Below are 12,588 nucleotides of genomic sequence, written 5' to 3'. Positions count from 1 at the left end.
GACAAGGGGGGGGGGCGGGGGTCTTCATTTTCCTTGGGGGGTGGGGGGGCTTCATTTTCCTTGTAGTTGCTTTTCAGGCTTCCATTACATTGAATATTCCATTACATTGTGTATCATCGTAGGCTCTGTCTTGGGGAGCCGATTTCTATCACAGGAAGAACAGATTAATATGAATTGAGACATTTAGAAAGGTGACCTCAGGGGCTTGGTTCCTGGGTCGGGTCCTCTTCAGCATAGCTGCCGCAGGTTTGCAGCACAAGTAAGGAGTCTTAGAAGTTTTCTCGAAGAACTTGACTGGAATCTTAAAGGGGTATTCCAGGATTTTTTTTTATTTGACTATGCTACAGGGGCTGTAAAGTTAGTGTAGTTCATAATATAGTGTCTGTACCTGTGTGTGACAGTTTTCTCACAAGTCTTCTGTGATTTTCACCCCAATATTTATTTTTTAACAGCATACAAAATGACTGTTGTCTCAGATTTTTCCCAGGTTGCAATGCAGCCGAGACCTGACATCACTAGTCAGCTGATGACGGGGAGCCTGTCTGCTTCAACGGGTGGAGGGATCGCTTGGTGGGAGAGAGATCAATCTGCAACTAATGCAAACGCTGTAGGCACCCTGATTGAAAACCACAGGTCTTTTGAATGGATGCAGCTCATTTATGTTTCATTGGGTGGGGTGGCTGATGTGTGGGAGGGAGGAAAATTGAATTATGGGATTTGTAGGCAATAAAGAAAACTCAAACAGGAAATACAAGTTCACAAAAAGCTAGCCACAGTGTTATGATAATCTCACAACATAGCCATTTATCCCCAAGACAAGCGCAGATCCTTCCTAAGCATGTCCATTACTGCCTGCCAGGTACGTACTAAAATCACCTTTTGGTGGATAACCCCTTTAATAATTTTTGTCTGTGGTCTGAAATTATTTAGCTTGCTGTTCTGGAGTCTGACTTAATTTTCGGGTCTGACGTAATTCAGTGGTCTACTCTGGAGTTGATTTAGGATTTTGATCAGGTTTCTGAATTACTACAGAGGTCTATTCTGAAGTCTGAATTAATTTAGGGTTCTGGGGTCTGAATTTAGGGGTCTGGGGACTGAAATAATTGAGGAATCTGATGTAAGGTCTGAATTCGTGTAGTGGTATTGTCTGTAGTCTGAATTAATTTAGAAACCAGGTCTGGGCTCTGAATTAAGTGAGGGATCTGGTCTGGGGTCTAATACATTTTCTAATCTTATGGAGTCTTGTCTGGAGTCTGAATTACTTTTGGGGTCTAGTCCAGGTCTAAATTAATTTTGGGGTCTAATCTGGTGTCTGAATTAATTTAAAAGTCTGCCCTGGGGTCTGAAATTATTCCAGCCTGGGTTCTAAATTAACTTAGAGATTTTGAACTAATGTTAGGGTCTATTATGAAGTTCAAAATCATTTTAGGATCTAGACTGGTGTCCTAATTAATTTGGTGGTCTACTCCTGAGGTCGAAGTTAATTTATGATTCTGTTTTAGAGTTTGAATAAATTTAAGGGTCTGGTCTGGAGTTTGAATCAATTTAGGGGTCTGGGAACTGAATTACCTTATGATTCTTCTCTGAGTTCTAAATTAATTTAATCTAGTCTGGATAATATTGGGGTCTGTTGAAGTAATTTTGGGATCTAGACTGGTGTCTTAATTGATTTAGAGGTCTGCTCTTGGGGTCTGAATTAATGTAGGTTTCTGGTCTGGGTTCTTAATTAATTTAGAGGTCTAGTGAAGTTTGAATTAAAGAGTACCTCTCATGATTTTGTTAAACTTCATAATCCCTCCAGTCACTGCCCCCATCATGATAAACCACCCCCTGCCTTTATTTTTATTATTTCTTAGTTTTCTACCTTGATATTGCCCTGTATTTTCTGCTCAGTCTCACTCAAATTCACAGACTGGGAAGGGGTGTTCCCCAGCAGGCGTGACATCATCTGAAGCCATACAGGGGAGAACTTCCTCCCTCACTCTGCTACACACAGCCCAGAGCAGTTCAGTGTGTGATGAGCTATGATTGGCTAAGGCTTCACACTCACCCCTCAGCACTTCAGACTACCTTTCCTGATTTTGGACTTCTGCCAGGCCAGCAGGAGTCCAAAGTTTGTGCAAGAGATGGGGGAAATGTGCTCTGGACAAGTATCGAGACACCTAGTGGCAGCTTTTTTAAACACAAGTAAAACATAGAAAACTTAATTTTTTTTAAACAAAGTACATTAGAAAGATTTTTTATTTACCATAAGGAGTGCAATAGCAAAAATTTGTTTTAATGAAAGTGCCCATTTAAGTAATTTGGGGATCTAGGTGTCTTAATTAATTCAGAGGTCTGCTCTAGGGTCTGAATTAATGTAGGATTCTGGTCTGGGTTCTAAATTAACTTAGAGGTCGAGTCTGGAGTTTGACTTCATTTAGGGATCTGTTCTGGAGTCTAAATAACTTATGGGGTCTGATCCGGGGGAGGCGGTTATATTAATTTATAGGTCTGGTCTGGAGTTTAAATAAATTTAGGGGTCTGAATAACTAGTGGGGTCTGATCTGGGGGGGGGGGGTGAGTGTAGTAGTGTATTACAGAGTTATTTAACCCTAGAATGCCCTTGTAATATGGCATCTGACAGAGCAGATATATCTATTACAAATTATAGAATCAGAGAGAAAACAATGATTCTGTATGCCTCCATATGAATTCGGAGTCATACAGAGGTACAGTAGGATCCGTTGGATGTCCGGGCATGCTGGGAGTTGAAGCTTTGCAACATCTGGAGGGCCACTGTTCAAAACCGCTGTTGTAGGAGGTTGTTCTAAACCAAACTTTCACACTAGGGCCCATGAGTGTTTAGCTACACCTGTGTGTGGGACCCCCAGCTACCATGCGTTTATAGTAGTGGTCTCTTTATGTGGGGCAGCAGGACCTCGTGGGTCCCCTCAGGCTCTAGTCTCCGTACCCCATATAGTTACGCCTCTGCAACCATGACAGATGGTCCCATCCAAAAGCTGCATCAAAGATCACAAAGAACAGATGAGGGGTTACAAAGGGCTCAGCTGCCCAAATATACCCATGTCTATTAGAGAAGTGCTGTCAATGAGCCTTTCATCCAGTGCGTCACATACACGGTGGGTTACTCGGCCCCCGACAGGATGAATACAAAATATACATATCTCCTTTAGAGCCGATGCTTCCAGTTCTGATGGCTGCGTTATTAGGATTCTGTATGGAAGAATATATTATATTGCTTGTATATTATAATTCTAGTCATATAGGGGGAGATTTATCAAAACCTGTGCAAAGTTAAAAAAAAAAAAAATGCCCAGTTGCCCATAGCAACCAATCAGATTTTTTCTTTCATTTGGCAGAGGCCTTGTTAAAAATGAAAGAAAAAATCTGATTGGTTGCTATGGGCAACTGGACAACTTTTCCTCTGGACAGGTTTTGATAAATCTCCCCCATAATGTTTAGCTGTGAAGCAACAAATATATGCCAAAAAAAGAGCTTATAAGTCCATTAAAGAGAGAAGCCTATTTACTAGTCTGAATGACAAGTAGTCACTGCTTCTGGGTTCTACTAGGTTCTTACCTTTTCTGGCTTTCAAGATCTCTGCTTGCTGTCATTCAGTTTAAGGGGTATTCTGGGCAAAAACATCTTATCCCCTATCCAAAGGATCCCGCTGCTGGGACCCCCCGCGATCTCCCTGCTGCATTCTATGCGGGGCTGCGTCTCCAGTTTCGGAAACCTCCAGGTTTCCGAGACTGGGGACGTGACGTCACGCCACGCCCCCACCATTCATGTCCTTTGGATAGGGGATAAGATGTTTTTGCCCAGAATACCCCTTTAAGGTTTATTCATTGTTTTTATTCAGGGGATAAAATCATAGTGGGCGAATCCACTATGACCATTCCTGTCCATATTCCCAAGTAGGCCCTATAGAACTAATTTGAGGCCCCCGCAGGTAGCCATATAATGTCGACCATTCATCTGAATAAGCAACAGTTAAAGCAGTACTCCGGGATAAAGGATTCTGTCAGGTCTAACAAATTAACATCTGCCAACTTACCTCTTGCAGATCCCGCGCTGCCTCCGATGTTCCACTGCAGTCCCCCGCGCACTCCTTTCCCTAGTTTCCTGTGGTCAATACATCATGGTATGGCTCAGTGATTCACTATGCCCAGTGATGTCCTTTCTCGCGAGTGATTGGCCAAACAACAATGTGATGTATTGAGCCCCGGCACCAAGAAAAAGACTAGTGCTAGGGCTCAATAGTCTGCCTTGTGTGGCTTCTCCTCTAGAGAGGACCAGCTTCTTAAGGTTTTGCGCAGGATCGTTTGGGGCACTTCAGCTCCTGTGGAATAAAGATCTTTTCCTAGAGCATAATCCTAGTCCTCATTCTTGATGGAGATGATAGAGGAATTTTACAGAAAAAGATAGACAGGGAAAAGGTTGTACAAGGGCCCCCATGCTATTCTGGAATGTTTCAGGGCTTCAAGTCAGGCCTAAGACTGTGTGGATTCCCAGAAATAGATTATCTTAAATGGGCACTGTCATTAAAACATTTTTTTGCTATTGCACTCCTTATGGTAAATAAGAAATCTTTCTAATGTGCTTTTTTTTTTAAATGAAGTTTTCTATGTTTTGTGTTTAAAAAAAAAAAAAAAAAGCTGCCACTAGGTGTCTCCCTACTTGTCCAGAGCACATTTTCTCCCGTCTCTTGCACAGACTTTGGACTCCTGCTGGCCTGGCAGAAGTCCAAAATCAGGAAAATCAGTCTGGAGTGCTGATGGTTGTGTGGGCAGCATTAGCCAATCATAGCTCATCTCACACTGAACTGCTCTGGGCTGTGTGTAGCAGAGTGAGGGAGGAAGTTCTCCCCTGTATGGCTTCAGATGATGTCACACCTGCTGGGGAACGCCCCTTCCCAGTCTGTGAATGTGACTGAGACTGAGCAGAAAATACAAAGCAATATCAAGGTAGAAAACAAAAAAATAATAAAAAAAATAAAGGCAGGGGGTGGTTTATCATGATGGGAGCTGTGACCTGGAAGGATTATAAAATTTAACAAGAGCATGACAGGTACTCTTTAGGGACCTGCACCCCACAGTGGGCATTGGAGCTCAATATAATTAAAATCTGATGGGAGCCAGGGCTCAGCATAAAGTTAGAATAGTTTTTTTGGGATTTTGACACTGTCCCTCATAGATGTCTAATAGGTAGTATACTACGGTTTTAGGTCCAGTCACAAAACCGGATACAGGTAAAAAATGAGCCGACCGGAGTAACCGCTTGACTCCAGTCAGCTCATTAAAGTAAATGGAGTTAAGCGCTAGTCCGGCTGGGGTACTGGAGAGCCCAGTTTGCCCCTCCCCCAGCCGGATCCGGCACCCGTAATGTAAAAACAAAGTGTGAATGAAGCCTTACTGGCTTGTGGCTGTAGGTGGCTTGAGGCCTCCAGATGTGCTGGACACTGGCTCTGAGACGTCTGGTCTTTACTGTTCCTCAGGATCTAAGAGAGATAATGTAAGGGCTCCCCCTCTTATAAAGAGGGCTGAGCCAAAAGCCCATAGGTCAAGCTGCAGGTTACCTGGTGCTCTCTGGGTAACAAACACATCATGTGAACACATCATCATGTGACTAACTCAAAGGTCCTTAAAGGTCCTTTATCCATAACACAAACAACACTATACATTCCATATATTATTATGGGGGAGACAGTGCAGGTGGACCCCTAGTACACAGAGGGAATCAACCTGACAGGACCTAAGTACTGTACGGGACTATATCCTGTACTAGGACATGACAGAGGTAATACTGGGAGAGAAGGATCTGGGTGACTTGTAGATCATAGACTACAATACAGCACAATGTCAGGCAGCTGCTGGTATGGCCAGCAGGATATTGTCATGTATCAGAAGAGACATGGACTCGAGGGACAGAGACATAATACTACCCCTTCATAAAGCATTGGTACAGCCTCACCTGGAATATTTTGTTCAGTTTTTATGGTTCATAAAAGGGACATCCTGGAGATGGAGAAGATACAGAGACGGCAACTGAACTAATAAGGGGCATGAAATGTCTTAGCTGTGAGGAAAGATTAGAAGAATTACATTTGGTTAGCTTGGAAAAGAGACGTTTAAGGGGGGATGTGATCAACTTATAATGGCCCATAGAAAAAATATGACGAGCCTTTTTTACCATAAGAACTGTGAATTTTTAGAACAGTCTACCTCAGGAACTGGTCAGAGCAGGAACAACTGTAGGCTTCAAAATAGGGTTAGATACAGTCTTAGAACAAAATAACATTAAGGCTTATACAGAAACCTTCATTTCCTTGGTTAAACTTGATGGACATGTGTCTTTTTTTCAATTACTATGTAATTTGAGTTCCCCTTTAAGTTGTCGCTATTATACAGAGCTCGTAACCAGTTGCCTTAAGGCAGCAGGTGCAAGAATTTGCATTAGAAGAGAAATCTATTGACACAGAGATAGGACCGAGGACGTATCAAACACATCCAGCTTCTTTTAGACCAGGGGTACTCAACTGACGGACCATGGTCCAGATCCGGACCGCGGCCGCCAGTCATCCGGACCGCCCGCCGGATCTCCCCTCATTCATATGTATAGGTGTCTTTAGAAACCGATACAAATGACTAGCCGCGGCCGAACTCTGTGTCTCTGCCTGCCTGGCGCTTCTTTTGTGATGCAGGCTGTCCGATTAGCGGCATCATTTATTGTGGGGGCACAGCGGCATCATTTATTGTGGGGGCACAGCGGCATCATTTATTGTGGGGGCACAGCGGCATCATTTATTGTGGGGGCACCGCGACATCATTCATTGTGGGGGCACAGCGGCATCATTTATTGTGGGGGCACCGCGACATAATTCATTGTGGGGGCACAGCGGTATCATTCATTGTGGGGGGCACAGCGGCATCATTTATTGTGGGGCACCGCGACATCATTCATTGTGGGGGCACAGCGGCATCATTTATTGTGGGGGCACCGCGACATCATTCATTGTGGGGGCACAGCGGTATCATTCATTGTGGGGGGCACAGCGGCATCATTCATTGTGGGGGGCACAGCGGCATCATTCATTCTGGGGGGCACAGCGACATCATTCATTGTGGGGGCACAGCGGCATCATTCATTGTGGGGGCACAGCGGCATCATTCATTGTGGGGGCACAATGGCATCATTCATTGTGGGGGCACAGCGACATCATTCATTGTGGGGGCACAGCGACATCATTCATTGTGGGGGCACAGCGACATCATTTATTGTGGGGGCACAGCGACCTCATTTATTGTGGGGGCACAGTGACCTCATTCATTGTGGGGGGGCACAGCGACATCATTCATTGTGGGGGGGCACAGCGACATCATTCATTGTGGGGGGGGGGGCACAGCGACATCATTCATTGTGGGGGGGGGGCACAGCGACATCATTCATTGTGGGGGGGCACAGCGACATCATTCATTGTGGGGGCACAGCGACATCATTCATTGTTTTATGGTACAATAAGTTGGTATTGTCAAGATTATATTTGGGGACATAGTGTGTGGCAGTAATATACCAGGGACATAGCATGTGGCAGTAATATAACAGCCATATAGCGTGTGGCAGTACTATACCAGGGGCATACCGTGTGGTAGTAATATACCAGGGATACAGCATGTTGCAGTAATATACCTAGAGCACAATGTGTGGCAGTAATATATTAGGGGCATAGCATGTGGCAGCACTATACCAGGGGCATAGCGTGTGGAGGTAATATACCAGGGCACAGTGTGAGGCAGTAATGTATCCAGGGGCACAGCGTGTGGCAGCACTATACCAGGGGCATAGCGTGTGGAGGTAATATACCAGGGCACAGTGTGAGGCAGTAATGTATCCAGGGGCACAGCGTGTGGCAGCACTATACCAGGGGCATAGAGTGTGGCAGTAATATACCAGGGGCACAGTGTGCGATAATATAATTATGCAGGGGTATAGTAAATGTCAGTATTATTCAGGGGGTACAGTGTTTGGCAGTAATATGTGATGTCCTGGTGGTTCACCACAAATATATTTAGGGGTACAGTGTGTGGCAATAATATATTTAGGGGTACAGTGTGTGGCAATTATATATTTAGGGGTACAGTGTGTGGTAGTATTATTCAGGGGTACAGCATGTGGCAGTATTATATTCAGGGGTACAGTATTCAGGAGTACAACATGCGGCAGTATTTTCATGGGTACAGCATGCAACAGTTTTATATTAGGGTGTACACAATGCGGCAGTATTTTATTTAGGGGTACAGTGCGGCAGTATTACATTCAAGGGCAGTATTTTATTGTCTGTGGCAGTATTATTTTCATGGGTACAGTATGCAGTAGTATTATTTTTAGGGGTACAGTATGCAGTATTATTTTCAGGGGTACAGTATGCAACAGTATTATTTTCAGGGGTACAGTATGCAACAGTATTATTTTCAGTGGTACAATAGGCACCGGTATTATTTTTAGGGGTACAGTATGCGGCAGTATTATTTTTAGGGGTACAGTATGCGGCAGTATTATTTTCAGGGGTACAGTATGTGGCAGTATTATTTTCAGGGGTACAGAAGGTAGCAGTATTATTTTTTAGGGGTGCAGTATGCGGCAGTATTATTTTTCAGGGTTACAGTAGATAGCAGTATTTTTCAGGGGTACAGTAGGTGGCATTATTATTTTTAGGGGTGCAGTATGCGGCAGTATTATTTTCAGGGGTACAGTATGAGGCAGTATTATTTTCAGGGGTACAGTATGTGGCAGTATTATTTTCAGGGGTACAGTAGGTAGCAGTATTATTTTTAGGGGTACAGTATGAGGCAGTACAGGGGTACAGTATGTGGCAGTATTATTTTCAGGGGTACAGTATGTGGCAGTATTATTTTCAGGGGTACAGTATGTGGCAGTATTATTTTCAGGGGTACAGTACGAGGCAGTATTATTTTCAGGGGTACAGTAGGTAGCAGTATTATTTTTGGGGTACAGTATGAGGCAGTATTATTTTCAGGGGTACAGTAGGTAGCAGTATTCAGAAAATACAGGAAACAGTACATTTACATCCTCCAGAGTTCAGTCATGTAACCTATATCCTTCATGGCACTGTGGCCACTGGGTGTGAACCAGGCCTTAGCGCTTAGCTCGGACCGTTACCAGTGACAGACCTGGATGAGCGGACCCTCACTAAAATTAGCTGAGTACCCCTGCTATAGACAGTCTACGGTATTAAGTGCATTCAAGCAAATGCATTTCCTCACACGTCTTGTGCTGAAATCCATCGAGAGAAGAGGAATGTACCATTTCCCGGCGGGGAGCAGGGAAGAAGTATAAAATAAGGTGGTACTTGCCTGCAGTACAGGACTGCATGCAGTATGATCACTGTGCATGTGAGTTGAAGAGGGGAGGAAGTGCAGCCTCAGCCGAGAAGATGGCAAGAGCCAAGATGAAGAATTCTCCCTCGGAGATCAGCGCAGGTTCCAAAATTGTCCCACCTATTACAAGAGAAGACCTGAACGGAGTCAGCCCCCTGCTACCAGCTCGAATTATGGGGTCCCTGACAAGTGATGCAGGGCAGAGGTACCTATCATCCCCTATATACATCTATTACAATGATGCATGGCAGCTGGGGGGGGGTGCATGTGGTACGTGGGCACATATACGGGGATGCTATGCATGTTGACTGCAGCTGATGCCCGTAATGCAGCATTCTTTGGCAGCTCAGGACGCAGGTGCTTGAATCATTGGCACTGTCGGATCACTTAATGGTTAATAGGGAAGGTAACGGATTGATACACCTATACCCTATGCTGTGCCCTCCTAACTGTGCCCAGTGATGCCCATGATTGATGCTGCAGTGCTTGATACCGTAGCAGGATGGTTGACTTGTTTATACACGGCTGTGGTCACATGGTGTACATGGTGAGCCCCAATGAAGTTTGTATACAGAGCTTTACGCTATATACACCTATATATGAGGTTTGTTAGACCTGTAGCCCCAGCAGTCCCTGCGCCCATTGGCAAAGAGTCCCATTCATACACAACTGGTCCATCGTCATGTGAAGTTTATTGCCCTAAGTCAGTGTTTCCAAACCAGGGTGCCTCCAGCTGTTGCAGAACTACAACTTCCAGCATGCCCGGACAGCCGGGCATACTGGAAGTTGTAGTTTTGCAACAGCTGGAGGCACCCTGGTTGGGAAACACTGCCCTAAGTGACACTGAAGACAGTATTCTCTATCAGTGCTTAAAGAGTTAATCCCCGTCCAGTCAGATCATCTTCCATTCATTTACAGCAATCCCAGGTCTTGCTCTTACCTGTTTTTTAGGGACGTCCTGAATGCCGTTTCCAGCGCAGACCTCAAATGCAAAGCGATTCTAGGTTCCTGCCGCCGTATACAACATATATACTCCCTATTTGCATCCGCTAGTGCTGGAATAGTAACTCTTTACGGAACGCCGGCAAAATCCGGGATTATGGAATGATTTAGTTCCATTATATTATGCAAAAAGAAAAAAAAAAAAAAGACCAAATTTGGGAAATTGGGGCAAAACGAAAAAATTTTACTTTTTTTTTTTTAGGATGTTGATGGAAATGATAATGAAGGCTCCAGTGTTTACAGTTCTTGTGACTACCTGCGGGAGGTTTTGGCCCAGAGTTAGACATTCCTTCAGAGCAGCAGGAAAGCGCAGATCATAAGATCAAGTTGTGCTCGATCCCCCGCTGCTCACTTTGTAATCTTACTGCAGATCGTAGTGGGACAACAGGATTACATAATCTCTGTGCTTTCCGTAATTGTTGCATATACATGGATTTATGTCCTGATCATGGATGTAAAAGTGGTCGAAATTCTGGTTTTCTAGTCGTAGTTTGTTGGAGCATGCTGGGGGTGTAGACAACTGGAGAGCCACTGGTTGTAGACAACTGGAGAGCCACTGGTTGTAGACAACTGGAGAGCCACTGGTTGTAGACAACTGGAGAGCCACTGGTTGTAGACAACTGGAGAGCCACTGGTTGTAGACAACTGGAGAGCCACTGGTTGTAGACAACTGGAGAGCCACTGGTTGTAGACAACTGGAGAGCCACTGGTTGTAGACAACTGGAGAGCCACTGGTTGTAGACAACTGGAGAGCCACTGGTTGTAGACAACTGGAGAGCCACTGGTTGTAAACAACAAAGAGCCACTGGTTGTAGACAACTGGAGAGCCACTGGTAGTAGACAACTGGAGAGCCACTGGTTGTAGACAACTTGAGAGCCACTGGTTGTATACAACAAAGAGCCACTGGTTGTAGACAACTGGAGAGCCACTGGTAGTAGACAACTGGAGAGCCACTGGTTGTAGACAACTGGAGAGCTATTGGTTGTATACAACAAAGAGCCCCTTGTTGTAGACAACTGGAGAGCCACTGGTTGTAGACAACTGGAGAGCCACTGGTTGTAGACAACAAAGAGCCACTGGTTGTAGACAACAAAGAGCCACTGGTTGTATACAACAAAGAGCCCCTGGTTGTACAACTGGAGAGCCACTGGTTGTAGACAACTGGAGAGCCACTGGTTGTAGACAACTGGAGAGCCACTGGTTGTAGACAACTGGAGAGCCACTGGTTGTAGACAACTGGAGATCCACTGGTTGTAGACAACTGGAGAGCCACTGGTTGTAGACAACTGGAGAGCCACTGGTTGTAGACAACTGGAGAGCCACTGGTTGTAGACAACTGGAGAGCCACTGGTTGTAGACAACTGGAGAGCCACTGGTTGTAGACAACTGGAGAGCCACTGGTTGTAGACAACTGGAGAGCCACTGGTTGTAGACAACTGGAGAGCCACTGGTTGTAGACAACTGGAGAGCCACTGGTTGTAGACAACTGGAAAGCCACTGGTTGTAGACAACTGGAGAGCAACTGGTTGTAGATAACTGGAGAGCAACTGGTTGCAGACAACTGGAGAGCAACTGGTAGCGACACTGGAGAGCAACTGGTTGCAGACAACTGGAGAGCAACTGGTTGCAGACAACTGGAGAGCAACTGGTTGCAGACAACTGGAGAGCAACGGGTTGCAAATAACTGGAGAGCCACTGGTTGTAGACAACTGGAGAGCCACTGGTTGTAGACAACTGGAGAGCCACTGGTTGTAGACAACTGGAGAGCCACTGGTTGTAGACAACTGGAGAGCCACTGGTTGTAGACAACTGGAGAGCCACTGGTTGTAGTCAACTGTAGAGCCACTGGTTGTATACAACAAAGAGCCACTGGTTGTAGATAACTGGAGAGCCACTGGTTGTACACAACTGGAGAGCCACTGGTTGTACACAACTGGAGAGCAACTGGTTCATATTAGGGGTCTAGGGGAGGTATATGTGGCCATTAGGTTACTTACCTCCCAGAATCCCCTGGTCTCTGAGTCCAGAGATGCCAACCAGCTTTTTCCTCCTTGGTGGACACTGGGGTGGAAGCCGGAAGCAGCTTTGGTTCCTCTCAGCTTTGGCAAAGTGTGTGACTCATTTGTGCACTTTTTTTAATCACTTTTAGAGCACATGCCTTGGTTCTTCAAAAAATCCGGCCAT

At 45.2% G+C, this 12,588-nt stretch overlaps 1 protein-coding gene across 8 annotated transcripts in view; it reads left to right on the top strand.

Moving 5' to 3' along the window:
- The window catches only part of KCNT1 (potassium sodium-activated channel subfamily T member 1), a 343,981-nt gene that overhangs the window by 140,628 nt on the left and 190,765 nt on the right, over positions 1-12,588 (top strand). For 4 of the 8 annotated variants that reach the window (XM_056540057.1, XM_056540055.1, XM_056540056.1 and 1 more), the window contains exon 1: positions 9,308-9,606. The exons of the other annotated variants lie outside the window; for them this stretch is intronic. In XM_056540057.1, the coding sequence (XP_056396032.1) occupies positions 9,395-9,606 (212 nt within the window). In that variant the 5' untranslated portion in view covers positions 9,308-9,394. Of the gene's footprint in view, positions 1-9,307; positions 9,607-12,588 lie in introns of those variants that run through there. 8 annotated transcript variants of the gene reach the window in all.

Source organism: Hyla sarda, chromosome 9, assembly GCF_029499605.1.
Source record: "Hyla sarda isolate aHylSar1 chromosome 9, aHylSar1.hap1, whole genome shotgun sequence".
NCBI classification, from domain to species: domain Eukaryota; kingdom Metazoa; phylum Chordata; class Amphibia; order Anura; family Hylidae; genus Hyla; species Hyla sarda.
This window is presented reverse-complemented; position numbering and strand designations above follow the sequence as displayed.